Raw genomic sequence first — 17418 nt, forward strand, 5'->3', positions numbered from 1 at the left:
TGGAAGCCAAATGTCTGTTTCGGCTGTTGGCATTGTTTCCGGGGCCAACCAGCCAACCAGAAGCTGCGCCTCAGTTTGCGAACATTTTGGAAGTCAAACGGACTTCCAGAACGGATTAAGTTCGGGAACCAAGGTACCACTGTACTACAGTTCAAACAGAAATGCTACACATCTCACGATACAGAAAGGGGGACTTCTGTTTCTCCTCAGGCTGCTGTTCGGGTCCTGCTAAATATCAAGGGAAAACTTAAAAGTAACTGTTCTTCCATATTATAATTCTTTGATTTTAAAGCAAATGGCGCTTCAAACACTCATTCAAAGGGAGGATTGTCTTCTCTAGGAGACATACCGTAGGGATATGAGAGCCTTGGAGGCTTCACATCTCGTAACATTCAGAAAGTGCTAAAAGGGCCTTTGAAGGAGGCTTTTGTTTACCTTCTCGAGTTCCTGTAGAAACACTTGAGCCATCACACAGGCCCTTTCAAAGCAAACCATGACTTCTTCCTCACGTTCGGAGAGACGGGCCCGGGAAGCGATGGAATTGGGCGAGCGCTCCAGAGCCAAGCCTGTAGGGAGAGCAACAGCAAGTTCTTATTAAAGCCAAGATGGAAATTGCCCATGAACAGGCTTGAGTTGTCACTTAATGTATCACGTCGTGTCACCTTCACTCCATCCACTCGCATGCACACCTTGCAACTTCCCGTACAACCCACTTTTGCACCTGCACAAGGTTTTGTTTATCCTCACCACCACCAGTGGCCGCCATTTCTGAAACTACAGTGGTACCGTTCCAGAGCCCCGTTCGCATCCTGAACAGAACGTAAGACACGTCTGCGCGTCTGCGCGTGCGTGGGTCACGTTTTGCCGCCCCCGCACATGCGCGTGACATCATTTTGACAGTCTGCGCATGCGCGAGCGGCGAAACCTGGAAGTAACACGCTCCGTTACTTGCGGGTTGCCACAGAGCACAGCCCAAAAATACTTATCCTGAAGCGTATTTATCCCGAGGTATGACTGTATAGCTCGCGTATTTCCGGTCTAACTCCCTAGGTGTTTTTAATTGGGGAAATGACTCTATATTCTAAGAATCGCCTTACCCAATATATGCCCACTTGGGACACCTTGATCTGCAGAGGTTGGACTGTTCCAGATGCCACAGAATACTTATTTCACAGTCCCCACCACACCCCCAAAAATCTTTTCAATTGCTACTGGGGGCCATTCGGCGCCAATATCACTCGAAGCTGGGGGCATGGCCTGCATATGTTGATTTGATGTATAAAGATGAGAAGTAAGCCTCTCCAGCTAACTATCTGTCAGGTCTTCAGGTACCCAAATACAGACGGTCTTTTACCCTCGCCAGATTTAATGTTCTTCCTTCTGCCTTACTTCAGGGCAGATTTGAGGGTAAACCATACACAGTACGGGTCTGTCCTTGTGGTTCGTTGGAAGTTGAAACTGCCTCACATGTACTATTACATTGTCGTCTTTACGAGGATATACGTTTGACTTTTATTACACCTGTTTTGCAAAAGTCCAGGAAAGATTCGGAATACCATAGTTTAAAACTACTGTTAGAGGACAAGAATCCCAAGACTACATTAAATGTAGCTAAATTCTGTGCGTCTGCAATCAATCGCAGGAAGCAAGTGGTATCCCATAATGTTCAAACCCCTAAATGTTAATTACAGGGGGCACGCGAACAATTAATTTTAATTTTTGTATTTAGAGCCCTGTTATATTCATATTGTCCCTAGTATTTCTGATATTTGTTATGATCTGTGTTATTGTGTGTGTTGATGCTGGTCTGTGACCGTATTAATAAATTCAATTCAATTCAACCCCCAAAAATCAATCTTTTAGTGTGTCAGCAGCTACACTTTGGAACTCCCTGCCAATTGACCTCAAACAGGTGTCTTTGCTGGAGTCTTTCTGCACTTCTTTTCTCCCCCAACCTTATACCATATATAACATTAATGTCTCATGTCAAACGTAACTGATCTGTAGAAAAGACTCTTTAACCTGAAAATAGAGACAATGCACGTACTTTAGTAACCCAAGAAAATCTTTTATAAAACCTACTTTTTTCTTTAAAAAAAAATCTTCTAGCAAGCCTATCCAGGCTACATGTGTTTTCATCTGATTTTAGCTTATTGTTTATTTTGATCAATGTTGAATATTTAATACCTGCTTTAACAGTATTTTACTGATAATTTCATCACCATCATCATCATCCCTCATTGAGAGAAGCAAAGCTACAGGGAACCAGGCAGAGGGCCTTCTCGGTCGTGGCACCTGCCCTGTGGAATGCCCTTCCAGCAGATGTCAAAGCGATAAACAGCTACCTGACATTCAGAAGACATCTTAAGGCAGCCCTGTTCAGGGAAGTTTTTAACGTGTGATATTTTACTGTATTTTTGGTTTCTATGGAAGCCGCCCAGAGTGGCTGGGGAGGCCCAGCCAGATGGACGGGGTATAAATAATAAATTATTATTATTATTATTATTATTATTATTATTATTACCACTTTGAGGTGGTGGTGGTTGTTTTTACAGCTTAGTGGTATATAAAGTTTGTTAAATAAAATAAACAAATACATCCCTGAGCATTGACCATGCAGGCAGGGGATTATGGGAACTGGAGCAGATCTTACTGAGCAAAGTGGGCCAATGGTCAGATTCAAAACAAGGCAGCACCTGCCCCTCGTTCTTGCCTCTTTCAACCACTCACACCTCTGCACCACACACAGGATTTCGTCCTCTGCCCTGCCTACTCGGAAACTGCACAGAATGTACAGAGGAGGTTTGGGAACGGGAAAGCAGGTTCACCTTCATGGAGAGCACGTGTTGTGGTGGGGGCAACCATGACATCCCCCGTTGCTGGGGGGGTTAGTATGGATGGCCACGAATTTGATAGGGCACCTCCAATTGTTGCTGGGGAAAATTTAATGTTGCAAAATTGTTTGATTGATGGGGGTGCTATTTATTCCCTGTGTGCAGCGTTGAGCTTCCTCTTTTCGCTGCGCACATCGGATTACCCGCCACCCTCCCTATATTTGGGGTTTGTTTGCACTGACCTTGCTATGCCTGTCATGGGGTCATCTGCTTTTGGGGCAGGGGCCCGGTAGGAATTTTTACCATTTGGGTGATTGACTGGTGCCATTTGGTTTTTTGCCTACCGCATAGCAAATCATCACAACTTGTAAGGTTGCGGATAGGCATTGGTTAATTTTGGTTGGTGGAGGGGATGTGGTTGGCTGTGCCTGCCCCTCCAATGCTGCTGCTGCAAGGGCATTCCGGTAAAGGAATCCAAGGGCTCGCCATGCTCTTGTCCGAACCCCTGGCAAGGGGCTAGTGCCACGCAAGAGCCCCTGGGTGCATTTGGGGAGAGGGGAGAGCCTGGCGCCCAGCTCTATTCTCTCCCCAAAAATGTTTACCCGTACTGACTTCTGCAGGCTTGCGGTTGTCAGTTCTGTTCCTACCTCTATGTGGGAACAGACAGTCGCTAACCAAAGCCTAAGCAACCACTCACATACTGTAATTCAATAAAGTCGTGGCCAAAATTATGCCAAAAACCAAAACAAAAATGTTGTGTGAACTGTGTCTTTATTTGGGGGGGGGGGTCCTGGGGGGCCTTCCTTTTATTTTTCCTGTTCCTGAAAAGGATGCTCTCTCCACCACGCAAAGCTGCTAAGGGGCAAAGAACAAAGCATCACATGACTCAACACACACAAATAAAGAACAGGCAAACGTCCGCATGGATGCATGCAGCTCACGACAAATCATATATAAGACGAAAGATCTGAAGAGATGCTCCCTTGCCTCACTTCTGTGTGGCTTCAGGAGGAGGAGGAAGAAGAAGAAGAGACAGAATGGAGGCAGGCAAAGCTGTGGTCCTCCAAATGTTGCTGGACTACAACTCCCATCATCCATGACCATTGGACATGCTGGTGGACCTGATGGGAGCTGGGAGTCCAACCCCTGCTTTAAACAAATTTAAAATCCATATGGTTTTAATTCTATCCATGTTTAATCGTATTTTAATGATTTGATTTTTTCTAGGTTTGGGGCCGTTCTTGTTTTCATCTGTAAGCCGCATTTAGGAGAAACGGTGGGGCTACAACTAAATATATAATAAATAATAACACCTGGAAGGCTACAGGATCCTCATCTCTGAGATAGAGCATTCTGCCTCGCATTGGGCCAAAGGGGAGGTGAAGGTGCCACATCGCCAATTTAACTGGCTGCAGGACTGCAGAAAAATATATATATGCACAGCTTTGCTGTCTTCCACATGCAGCACCATATGCATTTTCTCACATCCTCCCACACAGGCACAAGCATGCAAAAGCATAAAGAGGCATGAAAATCAAGCTCCAATCAGAAACACACATTCTTAGGGTGCCGCTGAGAATAAAAGTAAGAACCTTCCTCTCTCTAAGCAGCTGCACATATTTCTGACCCTCCAAGTGTCTCTATTTTCCAGGGATAGTCCCAGATTTACAGAAGCCATCCCGGTTTCTGATTTGATCCCAGAATGTCCCACTTTTCTTTAGGGCACCCGTATTTTCATGAGAGAAATGATGGAGGGTATGGAATAGGATGTCCCTATTTTCATGGGAGAAATGATGGAGGGTATGGAATAGGATGTCCCTATTTTCATGGGAGAAATGATGGAGGGTATGGAATAGGATGTCCCTATTTTCATGGGAGAAATGATGGAGGGTATGGAATAGGATGTCCCTATTTTCACGGGAGAAATGTTGGAGGGTATGGAATAGGGTGTCGCTATTTTCATGGGAGAAATATTGGAGGGTATGATATTTAGGCCTTGGATGACACTTGCAGCTTGGGCAGTTTTAGTAAACCGAGGCTGTTTTAAGGAACTGAGCCTTCCACAACAACAACTAACACCTGTGTCCCTCCCTAGAGACCATTATTCTTTCCCCACACTGCTTGCGTGTTGTTCTGGTCAGGATGCAGCAGCTCCCCCGGGGATGTTAGAAGGTCTACTCAGGTCAGGCAACAACAAAAATAGTCCAAGAACTCCAGTGTCTGCGTATACTGCAAACCGCCCTTTGATCCTCAGATGAAGGGCGGTACATAAATTTAATAAATAAATTTGCTACCATGGGGCAATGTCTGTCCATCCTAGATTACACCAACTGACCTGATCTTAAGAGAAAATGTTAGGCCAGTGACTGGCAGTCTTAAGCATGTCTGTCTGCGCAGCAGGAAGCTCAGATGTGCTCTTAGGGGCTTAATCCCCAACAGACTCTGTTTAAACAATTTATAAGCCGCCTAACTACAAGAGTGGTTCACAAGGATATAAACTCAAAAATAATAATAATAAATCGGTTATAAAATCAAACATTGATTAAATGCTTGCTGGAATAAGTCTTCAGCAGGTGCCTTTAGATCAGCAGGGAGGAGACCTGTCTGACCTCGCCTGGGAGGGAAATTAGGCCCACAATACTGAATGCACGGCTCCTAGTGGATTCAAGCTATGTACCTGAGCCCTGAAGTGCCACTGACAGTGACGCCTGCAAAAACCTCCTTGACCAGTCACAGATATAAGGGATTATGTGGTCCTTGAGGTATCCTGGACCCAAATTGTTAAGACTCTTCTAAATGAATGCAAGAACTTTGAACCTGGTTTGATAGCGTATGGGCAACCAGAGCAGACTTCTGAGCACTGGAGTTGTATGTGTTTTGCACCAGCTGGAGCTTCTGAACCAGGCATGAGGGAAGCCCCACATAAAGTGCATTGCAATAACTAAGCTTTCAGGATACTCTGCTCCACAACAAGTTTATGCCATAATAAATTTGTCAGCCCCTAAGGCGATCCACCAGAGCTGGGGAACTTCTTTCAACCTGAGGGCCTTCAACTTCTACCAAATGGCTGTCTCCTACAAGCCTGAGCTTAATGGGGAACCTGTGGTGCAAGAAATATTGTGGTAGTTAAGCCCAGTGCTTCCCCCCCCCCTAAAAAATGTTTAGGGGTACTCTCATTTTCCTACTCCTATTGAATTACTGCCCCTCAATGAGGCCAGACTTTGGTTCACAAAATGTTTAGGGGTATGTGTCCCGCTGCGTCCCCCCCCCCCCCCGAAAAAAAGCACTGGCTAAACTACTCTGGGAACTGTAGCTCTGTGGGAGGAATAGGGGTCTCCTGACAACTCTCAGCACTAATAATAATAATTTATTATTTGTACCCCACCCATCTGGCTGGGTTTCCCCAGCAACTCTGGGCAGCTTCCAACAAAGATTAAAAATACATTAAATATTAATGAATGTTAGAAGGATGTTGGAATGAAGTTATGTGGTTTTAGCAGAAATGTTATAAGGGTTTAGGAAAAAATAGACTGTTAATTGGTGAAAGGAGGGAAAGTTACATCAAATTGAGATAAATTACAGAACAAAAATTGGAAAAGATGGAAAGGATTTGCTGAAATAGTTAACCGAATTAGAATACAAAAAAGGGAGGTGTGAGGAGGTCAAGGAAATAAGCTAATGAAAGATAAGTTATGGGAAGATTAGTTGTGTGTGTGTTTTTTTTCTTTTCTTTTCTTCTTTCTTCCTTATTGTGAGGTGTTGTTTTGTTTTTGTTTAATATGGTGTTTTTACTTTTGCTTTTTGTAACCTTTAAATTTTTTAATAAATATTATTTTTTTTAAAAAATACATTAAATATTAGGTAAAGGTAAAGGTCGTGACTGACTCTGGGGTTGCGGCGCTCATCTCGCTTTATTGGCCGAGGGAGCCGGCGTACAGCTTCCAGGTCTATGGCCAGCATGACTAAGCCACTTCTGGTGAACCAGAGCAGTGCACGGAAATGCCGTTTACCTTCCCTCCGGAGCGGTACCTATTTATCTACTTGCACTTTGACATGCTTTCGAACTGCTAGGTGGGCAGGAGCAGGGACTGAGCAAAGGGAGCTCACCCTGTCGCGGGGATTTGAACCGCCGACCTTCTGATCGGCAAGCCCTAGGCTCTGTGGTTTTACCCACAAAGCCTCCCGTGTCCCTACATTAAATATTACATTACATTAAATAAATACACCCTTAACAAACTATGGTTCCCAAAATTCTTTGCAGGAAGCGATGACCGTGGCATCATGGCGCTTGAAACGTCTGCTGTGGATGTGGCCTCACTCACAAAACTGTCCTTTCCAGATGTCATTATCCAGCAAGGTTAACCCCTTCTGCTGGATATGCACAGAAGCCAACAAAGCAGCAAAACCATCAAGACACATCAAGCGTGCAGAGAGATCAACATGCGCACATCAAACTGACCAACGGCACACTCACTGCAAGGCTCATTCCAATGGTACATGTGGAGTTCAGTTTCAAGCTTTACATACCAGTCGGAGGTCATCCCAGAGCTCCCATCCACCTAACAAGCTGGAAGGCATGCTGAAAAGGAGGAGAATAGGAAAGGTAGATCGACAGAGAGATAGATAGCAACTATTCCAGCAACATTCATAGAAAGAAAAGCACTGATGAAGATCGCAAGAGGGTTTTTACAAAGTTCCTCCAGAAAAATAACGCATTTCTGCGACACCCAACTCCCACCAAATGAAATAGGGTTAACAGGCATCAAGAGATGTATTTTCCTCCACACACACACATACCCTGAAGCCTGAAAAAGCAGCAAGGACAAATGCAAAGTGTTATGCAGAGGGAAGAAGAGCCATATGATTCAGATAACTAGCTACGCACTACTGAGAAAAGTGAGAGGTTAAGGCAAAGAGCCAACAGTGGGGTAATGCAGCAAAAAAAGCTAACGTCATTTTAAGGTAAAGGGACCATTAGGTCCAGTCGTGACCGACTCTGGGGTTGCGGCGCTCATCCCGCTTTATTGGCCAAGGGAGCCGGCGTACAGCTTCCGTGTCATGTGGCCAGCATGACTAAGCCGCTTCTGGCAAACCGGAGCAGCGCACGGAAACGCCGTTTACCTTCCCGCCAGAGTGGTACCTATTTATCTACTTGCACTTTGACATGCTTTCAAACTGCTAGGTTGGCAGGAGCTGGGACCGAGCAACGGGAGCTCACCCCATCGCGGGGATTCGAACTGCCGACCTTCTGATCGGCAAGTAGGCTCTGTGGTTTAACCCACAACGCCACCCGCGTCCCAACGTCATTTTAGGCTGCATGAAAAAGAAGGATCCTGACCCCAAGAGGCAGGGGGTGGTGCCAGTCTGGACTGGTAAGGTATCAGCAGCAGCAGTTCCCTTCGACCTTTTCAGATCTCATGCTTTTTTGTAACCCTGACACACAAAATCATCACCATCACCAAATAGTTCCAGCAGAGGGGGGGCAACCCATTACCTTTGATTACAAAAGCTTCTGTCAGCAGCCGCAGCATATACAAAGGCTTCTTCTCCACCGCGATGTCATCAAGGCCAGCTCTTGCATACATGCTGAGAGCATCCCTGTAAGAGCCCTCGACATAATGGAGCTTCGCCAGGATCAGCATGGCTTCTGTCAAATCTTTTGGCTGGAGAAATGAAACAATTTCCATCAATAATCCATCAGACCCCCAACCAGAACAATGCAATGTTGACATTCAGCCCCAATCCTGAATTCAAGGAGAATCAAGTGCCTCGATGCACAAGCCTTGTGAGCTTTGATGTATACACTGAGCTGTGATAAGCAAAGGCATTTTCATTCATTTGAAAGAAATATCTCCATAGATCTGCCTGCGCGCTGTCTTCCCAGAGTGGTACATGCTCCGGTTATCTCCCGCTTGGACTACTGCAATGTGCTCTGCATGAGGCTACCTTTGAAAGTGACTCAGAAACTACAACCAATCCAGAATGTGGAAGCTAGACTGGTGACTGGGAACATATAACGCCAGTCCAATGCATTCTACCTTGGCTCCTAGTATGTTTCCAAGCACAATTCAAAGTGTTGGTGCTGACCTTTAAAGCCCTAAACAGCCTCAGCCCTGTATACATGAAGGAGCGTCTCCACCCCCATTATTCAGCCTAGACACTGAGGTCCAGCGCTGAGAGCCTTCTGGCAGTTCCCTCACTGCGAGAAGTGAGGTTACAGGGAACCAGGCAGAGGGCCTTCTCGGCAGTGGCAGCCGCTCCTCCCATCAGACGTCAAACAGAGAAACAACTGTTTGACTTTTAGAAGACATCTGAGGGCAGCCCTGTTCAGGGAAATTTTTAATGGCTGATGTTTTATTGTGTTTTTTAATATTTTGTCGGGAGCCGGCCAGAGTGGCTGGGGCGACCCAGCCACCAATTGGAGCGGTGGCAATGAAACTTCCTGTGCCATCTCAGCTGAAATAATTGTATAGCTCCACCCAATGCAAATTGAACAGATTTTGGACAGCCTCCCCAAAGCTGCCAAATATCTCTCCCCAATTTGTGGGGCATGAATGGCCCTGTGGAAGAGCGGGAAATTCAGCCACTCAAGGTTAAGCCATGAGCCTGGGTTTAGATGTCGCAACAAGACACTCTGACTTGTTTCCTAGTGGCACAGCAGCAAAAAGTGCAGAGCAGGGGAGGAGCAAAGCAAGAACACTTCTCAGAATTATGTACCAGCATATTTTGCATTCACATTAAAGTATAGTGTGTGTTTGTTTTCAATCTTTATTGAGTTTAATTGATAACAAAACATTCTTATATATGGTATTTCAAAAGTCTCATGTAGTTAAGCAAGAATGTATGGTGAAATGAACTGTATAGGAATGAATTGATTTTTATTTGTCGCTTTTGAAATAGTGTTTGTTTTTAACTATAGTTTAAATGAAATCTGGGTGGAAAGAAATAGGTTTCTTTCCTGAATACTTTAATTTCCCCCCAAAAGCATAACAAAATTTTGGCAAACACTGAAAACCCCCTCATTTGCACTATTTTGTTCCCTTTTAGAATGTGAAGATGTTCATATAAGATCTTTCAAACTGTGTCTGTGTAGGTTATTGTTATTGTTTGCTATTACGTTATGTTTTTGCGTTTTTACATTGTAAACTGCCCTGTGATCTTCGGATACAGGGCAATATACAAATTCAATAAATAACAATAAATAAATAACAATGTGATGTGTGAAGCAGATCACAGAATCCTGCAGCAAGGACAATGGATTAGATCAGGCTTCCTCAACCTCAGCCCTCCAGATGTTTTTGGCCTCCCATGATCCCTAGCTAGCAGGACAAGTGGTCAGGGATGACGGGGACTGTAGTCTCAAAACATCTGGAGGGCCGAGGCTGAGGAAGCCTGGATTAGATTCTAGTGGAGGATTTTCTTCCCTCCTAAATGGAGCAAAAGGAAATGGAATTATTTACTGGAGTCTTTTATGAAACGCAGGACTGAGAGACAGATGGGTTCCAACATTTCGTATCTGAGCCTTGCAATTGTGCATCATTAACAGCACGTTAAATGCTCATGTTTTATGTCAGCCAAGGACGCTTACCGGCAACTTCCCTCGGTTTAGAATGCCCGTCAAATACTTTTTGGCGTCGCTCATTTTGGGCTCAGATTTTTCCATTAATGGAACGGCGTCCTTGATTTTGGCAAGGTTCTCGTTCAAGCACAGCTCCAGCAGTGCCTCTGCAACTAAAAGGTTCCCATAGTCATCTGCAGGACAGAGTAGACAGAGTAAAGGAAAGTCACACACTCAATGTCATGTTCTCATCTATAGCAGGCCACAAAGATAAACACAGAAGTTATCCGCTATATAAACATTTTGTTACATAAGGAAGTTAAAATACTGAGAGCAAAAGTTAGTCGCCTACAAAACAACAAGCTCAGACGATTCTCTGCTCATTTTTGGCACAGGCAACGACCATTTTGCATTTGTTCAAAGGGAATACAGAGATTTTTCAGCCCTGAAAAATCTGTACTGGAAATACATCGTATTTCAGCTTCAAGGAATGGGCATAATTTTCTCGCCCTCCTAGGAAGCTGGCCGATGCCAAATTGTATAGGTTGGTTTCAGACTTAAGGCAACGATCCTAGGGAGTAAACCTTTGAACACTGAGGAACTTACTTCTAAATAAGCATGCATAGGATCAACATTTTGCAATTAGGAAAACGACAGGCTAATGCACTAAGAAGTATGGGATGAAGGAATGCTTAATAGGGAAAAGGTGTAACCACCAGGCAAGCAAATCGTGATGAATACTGATGAATTTCTTACAAACAAATCAGAAGGAATGTTCAATAAAGACTGGGTCTAGTCTAACTTCCAGCAAGAATAGCACCACCAAGCCAAATAATATATTGCTCTAAAATGAGAGCAGAGATAGGGGAACCAGTGGCCATCCAGGCGTTGTTGGACTTCAACTCCCATCAGCCTCAGCCAGCATGCCCAATGGTCAGGACTGATGGGAGCTATAGTCCAGCAACATATGGTGGGCCACTGTTTCTCCCATCCATGCTTTAGAGACACGATAAGTCATTGAGCTTACATGGGCAACCAGCCAGCTGCCCAGATACAGTCAAAATTAAGAAGGTTTCTGTTTGTATAAACATAAGTTGGAGGGAGGGAGCAGCATACATTTTCTTACAGAAGTGCTTCTGCTCCAGTGGCATTACCTGAGTAGATTCAAAGTGATTTCTTGCAGAGCACTCCAGCCTGCAAGAGGCACTCGCTTCAGCAGAAAGGAATGCAAAGCATACAAAAGGGAACGTAAGAGACGGCACCTCTGTTCAACCCAGCGGGGAAGCGCACGCACTCGAACAGCTGCTTCGCACACAGTGGAGCACCTGCGGGGCTCTGGGTTATGGCAACAAGACACCATCCAGCGAAAGGCAAGTGTGCCGAGCTCCCAAAGCAATTAAACCGAACTTGAGCATGCAATGCACACAGAAAAGTCCTTCACTCTTCACCGTTGTTTGAAGTGCATACCGATGGGTCAACAGCGGCCTCCCTCAACCTGCTGCCCTCCAGACAGAACAACAGAATTGTAGAGTTGAGGGTCAGCTAGTCGAATACACTACAAGGCCGGAATCTCAGCTGAAGCATCCATAACAGGTGGCCATCCAACCTCTGCTTAAAAACCTCCAAGGAAGGACAGTCCACCACCTCTCACTGCCAAACAGCTTCCTGTCAGAAAGTTTATTCCTGCATTTAGTCAGAATCTCCTTTCTTGTAACTTGAATCGACTGGTACAGGTTCTAACAGGAGAAAACAAGCTTGTTTCCTCTTCCATGCGGCTGTCCTTTAGATATTTAATGATGGCTATCATATCTCCTCTTAATCTACTCTTTCCCATGCTAAACATACCTAACTCCCTTAACTCTTCCTCATAAAGCTTGGTTTCCAGACCCTTTTGCTATCCTGGTCGCCTTCTCCTGTGCACATTCTAGCTTGTCAATATCCTTCTTAAACTGTGGCACCTAGATGTTTTGGATTCCAATTCCTATTAACCCTGCCTAGCACATGCTGGTGGGAGTTGTAGTCCATCCAAAACATCTGGGAGGCACCAGGCTGAATAAGGCTGGTCTACCATGACGGTTTCAGCATTGGACCCCTTTCACAAAGGGCAGCTCCGGTTTCAACCTAAATTAAAATCCATATTCCCAGCCTGTACCTAACAGATTGCTTTGTTAAGCACACGGGTTCATCAGTTAATATTAGCTATCCTCGGTCTACAGTGGTACCTCTGGTTGCGAACAGGATCCGTTCCAGAGGCCCGTTCGCAACATGAAAAGTGGCGCGTCTGTGCACGCATGGGTTGCAATTCACCGCTTCTGTGCATGTGTGTTATGTCATTTCACGCTTCTGTGCATGCGCGAAACCCGGAAGTAACCCTTTCCGGTACTTCTGGGTCACCATGGGACATATCCTGAAAGAATGTAACATGAAGCAGACATAACATGAGGTATGACTGTACATAACTCCATGCTCGTCTGCGGGGGTTTGGGGATGTGCCAGGTTGCCCTGGCTTCTACACACACAGCAAGCATGTGTCTAGTCACAACTGTACACACAAAGGCTGCCTCTATATATGTTTGCACCGTGTTCGGGATGTGGATGGTGCTGTGGTCTAAACCACTGAGCCACTTGGGCTTGCCAATCAGAATGTTGGCGGTTCGAATCCCTGTGACAGGGTGAGCTCCCATTGCTCTGTCCCAGCTCCTGCCAACCTAGCAGTTCGAAAGCACACCAGTGCAAGTAGATAAATAGGTACTGCTGTGGCAGGAAGGTAAACGGCGTTTCCGTGCACTCTGGTTTCCATCACAGTGTTCCAGAAAGCTGTCTGTGGACAAACGCCAGCTCCTTTGGCCTGAAAGCGAGATGAGCGGCACACCCTATAGTGGCCTTTGACTGGACTTAACTGTCCAGAGGTCCTTTACCTTTTCACCTTTTTGCCTTGCACCGTGTGCACAGATACTAGGAGGTATGACTTTTCATCACATTCCTGCTCCTGTGTAGAGGAACACAGAAGCTTTAATGAGCAAACCATCTTCAAAAGCAGCCCCATGTACAGAGCACTGCAGTAGTCTAGGGCATTGCCCGATCATGGCTAACAGCTCTCATGCTGTTAAGTCTTGCTGGGTCCCATTACTCCTCTCTTCACAGCTGAAGCAATTAAACCAGGAATTAGCCACAGTCTCCCCATATAAACTACAGAAGTTGTCACCAACCCGGTGCCTTCCAGATGTTCTGGACTACAGTTCCCATCAGCCCCAACCAGCACAAGTGTGTGGTTCAAAACGCCTGAAGGGTGCCAGGTTGCCAAAGGCTGCCACACAATGCCCTTCCCTGTGGCTGAACATCATAGAAAAGGTGGACAGGAACCTGCCTGATCGTCTCTGTGGACTCTTCTTCCTTGGAGGTTTTTAAACAGATGTTGGATGGCCGTCTGCCATGGATGCTTTAGCTGAGATTCCTGCACTGCAGGGGGTTGGACTAGATGTCCCTTGGGGCCCCTTCCAACTCTGCAATTCTATGATCTAAGTCGTCTTCATTTTGTTTTAGCAACTGCATTGAACAGTCATTTCAATGGGCATTAAGGACTCCTTTTATTTTGTACAAGAGACAACTATGGACTTTTTTGAGAAAAGGTGTTTTCAGGAGTTTGTCCTCCACGGCTGTTTTTTCTCACTGTGAGACCTCTGGTAACCTTCCAAGGAATCCCGTGGAACACAGCTTGAAAACGACTGAAACGGTAGCGCTCTAAATTTCAACAGCAGTTTCCTAGCTAAGCAGAAAACCTCATTCGCAATGGAAGGAGACAAGTAGCAACGGAAAAGTGAGTAAGTGCATAAAGGCTGCTTACAAGCTACTGGCCATTTGCAGAGAGTTGGACAGGGGTGGTCACAGTGGACAATAAGAGGATCTTAAAAACAGGAAACGCTTTTCCCTGAAAAGCTCAGAGTGACCTCTTTTACACAACAAAGGGAGTCCTCAGTGCCCATTGAAATAACTGCTCAACTTCAGTTGTGGGGGGGAAGGAAGACGACTTGGGCGACTGTTTGCCAACCCTCCAAGGGCCACATGTCAGTGCTGGGTGCAGCCAAAGTATAATTAATTATTATTATTATTATTATTATTTATTATTTATACCCCCACCCATCTGCCTGGGGTTCCCTAGCCACTTTGGGCAGCTCCCAACAGAATATTAAAAACACGATAAAACGTCCAACCTTAAAATCTTCTCTAAACAGGGCTGCCTTCACGTCTTCTAAAAGTCAGGTGTTTATTTCCTTGACATCTGATGGGAGGGCGTTCCACAAGGCGGGCGCCACAACCAAGAAGGCCCTCTGCTTGGTTCCCTGTAACTTGGCTTCTCGCAGTGGGGGAACTGCCAGAAGGCCCTTGGAGCTGGACCTCAGTGTCCGGGCTGGATGATGGGGGTGGAGACACTCCTTCAGGTATAGATGGGGACTATGGCCACCCTCCCCACAAACACACTCGCTTCTGTGCACATGAGCACACCCCAAAGTACATTCATGCAGCATTTTCGCCCTCGTTTCTGGGCCATCCCTGGCATTGCCAGGCAACAGGCCTGCTTAAGGGTCTCTGAGGAAAGTGTGGCTGAGCGGCAGGACCTCACTCAGTCCAGGATGGGCTCCCTCTCTCACACACACTTCCCAGAGGTCTGCTGCCAACTGTAGAGGATGAGAGAAAAATGTGTGCCAGTATACTTCTGACGGATAAACACATATGTTCTTGGGCGGGGCTGCCTGGCCAATTTAAAATTTGGCAGGGCAGCCCCTCCAGAGAAATAAAACAGCTCTCCAGCCCTGAGCTGAGGCAGAGATCTGAAAAGGGAATGCAAGAACCTGGCAAATAATTCACTCAACCTCTTTCTCCCCCCCCCCCCACCATGTTTTTAAAACGAAAAAGTTTCGCTTTGAAGGTTTATTATGTCCAAGATGCAAGCGAGACACACATGGTGCTTACGATGTTTCCCGGAGATACAGAAGAGACCACAGAATATTTTCTTTTACCACCTCAACAAGGCTTAAAACAGGATGCAAGAACATGAATCATCGCCCACTTGCTCTAATTTCCACCCCACTGAGATGAAAAGCCTACAGCACACAAGAGGAAGGCCTAAACCTTTAAAGAGGCACTTGCACTTCCGGAAATATTATTATTATTTCACGTTAGAGCCCGCCCTACCTCCCAAAGGAGCCCAGGGTTGCAAACACGTTAAAAAAATGAAAATCTGGTAGCAGTTAGAAACAGTATCTCAACCAGTGATTTCAGGGTTGCCAAGAATTGTATTTCTCAGACTGTGTAATCAGAGCTGTTTTCAGATTCTGCCTGGAAATCAATTATAAGAGAGACAGGTACACTTCAACATGGAGGGCATTCCACAGATGGGGAGCCGCCACTGAAAAAAACCCTGTCATGGGGCAACACCAACTAGGCAGTACCACCAACAAGGTTTCACCTGTGGGTGGTAGAGTCCAAGATGGCTGATACTGGCAAAGGAAGGAGGTCTTTTAGCTAATTGTGTCCCAAGACATTTAGGGCTTTACATGTTAGTACTAACCCCTTGAACTGGGCCTGGTGGCTCAGTGTCAGCAAGTGCAGTGCTTCAAGTACTATTATTATTATTATCATTATTATTTACTATTCATTTACTTTATTACTCATTCTCCACTGTAAGTTCTCAGGGTGAGGTACAACAATTTGAAATACAACATTCATCCATTTGTTGTTACTGATGCTACATTGGTCTGCACTGGGAGATTCACAGAGGATTCAGATATCATCAAAACTCATTTAAAAACAGTCATGGTTTATCCCAAACATAGGCAAACTCAGCCCTCCAGATATTTTGGGACTACAGTCATTCCTCAGGTTACAGACACTTCGGGTTACGTGTTTTCAGGTTATGGGTTACGTGTTTTCAGGTTACAGATGTGCCGAAACCTGAAAGTACCGGAACGGGTTACTTCCAGGTTTTAGCGCTTGTGCATGCACAGAAACACTAAATTGTGCTTTGCGCATGCACAGAAGTGCCGAATCGTGACCCGCGCGTGCGCAGACGTGGCACTGTAGGTTGCAAACATGACTCCCACACGGATCACGTTTGCAACCTGAGCGTCCACTGTACAACTCCCATCATCCCTGACCACTAGTCCTGTTAGCTAGGGATGATGGGAGTTGTAGGCCAAAACCATCTGGAGGGCCGAGTTTGCCTATGCCTGGTTTTTCCCAAAGAGGGCTGAGAACTGGACTTACTGAGAAAAGGTTTATTGTGTTGTTGTTGTTGTTGTTGTTGTTGTTGTTGTTGTTGTTGTTGTTGTTGTATTTATTTGTTTGTTTGTTTGTTTGTTTGTTTGTTTGTTTGTACCCCACCCATCTGACTGGGTTGCCTCTCTGGACAGCTTCTAACATGAAACATAATAAAACATTCAACATTAAAAAGCTTCCCTATATAAGGCTGCCTTCAGATGTCTTCTAAACTGTTTATATAGTTACCCATCTCCTTGACATTTGAAGAGAGGGTGATCCAATGTTGGCGCCATAACCAAGAAGGCACATTGCAGGGTGCCGAACCTTTATTTCTAATGGTTTGAGAAGTCAACAGCATCATCTGTCCTAGGAATCAGCTAAATGGAGTTAAAACCAATACAGTGGTACCTCTGGTTGTGAACGGGATCCGTTCCAGAGGCCCGTTTGCAACATGAAAAGAGCGCAACCTGAAGCGCCGTATCTGCGCAGATGCGCGGTGTGATTTGGCATTTGTGTGCATGCATGAAGCGCAATTTAGCGCTTCTGCGCACGCGGAAGCGGCAAAACCCAGAAGTAACCCTTTCCGGGCCTTCCGGGTCGCTGCAGGACATAACCTGAAAGAACGTAACATGAAGCAAACGTAACATAAGGCACCACTGTAGTGCAATGGAGGGGAATCACACGAGGGGAGGGTAACCCAGCAGGCTCACTGATGTCATCTGCAGGATCCTCTTTGCTATGGCAGGTAAATGAGGAGCTGTGGAAGCT

The 17418-nt window shown here is 45.6% G+C and overlaps 1 protein-coding gene across 1 annotated transcript in view; it reads right to left on the reverse strand.

Moving 5' to 3' along the window:
- The window catches only part of TTC7A (tetratricopeptide repeat domain 7A), a 191029-nt gene that overhangs the window by 171423 nt on the left and 2188 nt on the right, over positions 1–17418 (reverse strand). The window contains exons 2-4 of the mRNA XM_079968587.1: positions 10423–10586; positions 8329–8497; positions 436–566 (exon numbers count right to left, since the gene is read on the reverse strand). Of these exons, the coding sequence (XP_079824713.1) occupies positions 436–566; positions 8329–8497; positions 10423–10586 (464 nt within the window). The remainder of the gene's footprint in view (positions 1–435; positions 567–8328; positions 8498–10422; positions 10587–17418) is intronic.

The sequence above is a fragment of the Podarcis cretensis genome (genome assembly GCF_951804945.1).
Source record: "Podarcis cretensis genome assembly, chromosome: 3".
NCBI classification, from domain to species: domain Eukaryota; kingdom Metazoa; phylum Chordata; class Lepidosauria; order Squamata; family Lacertidae; genus Podarcis; species Podarcis cretensis.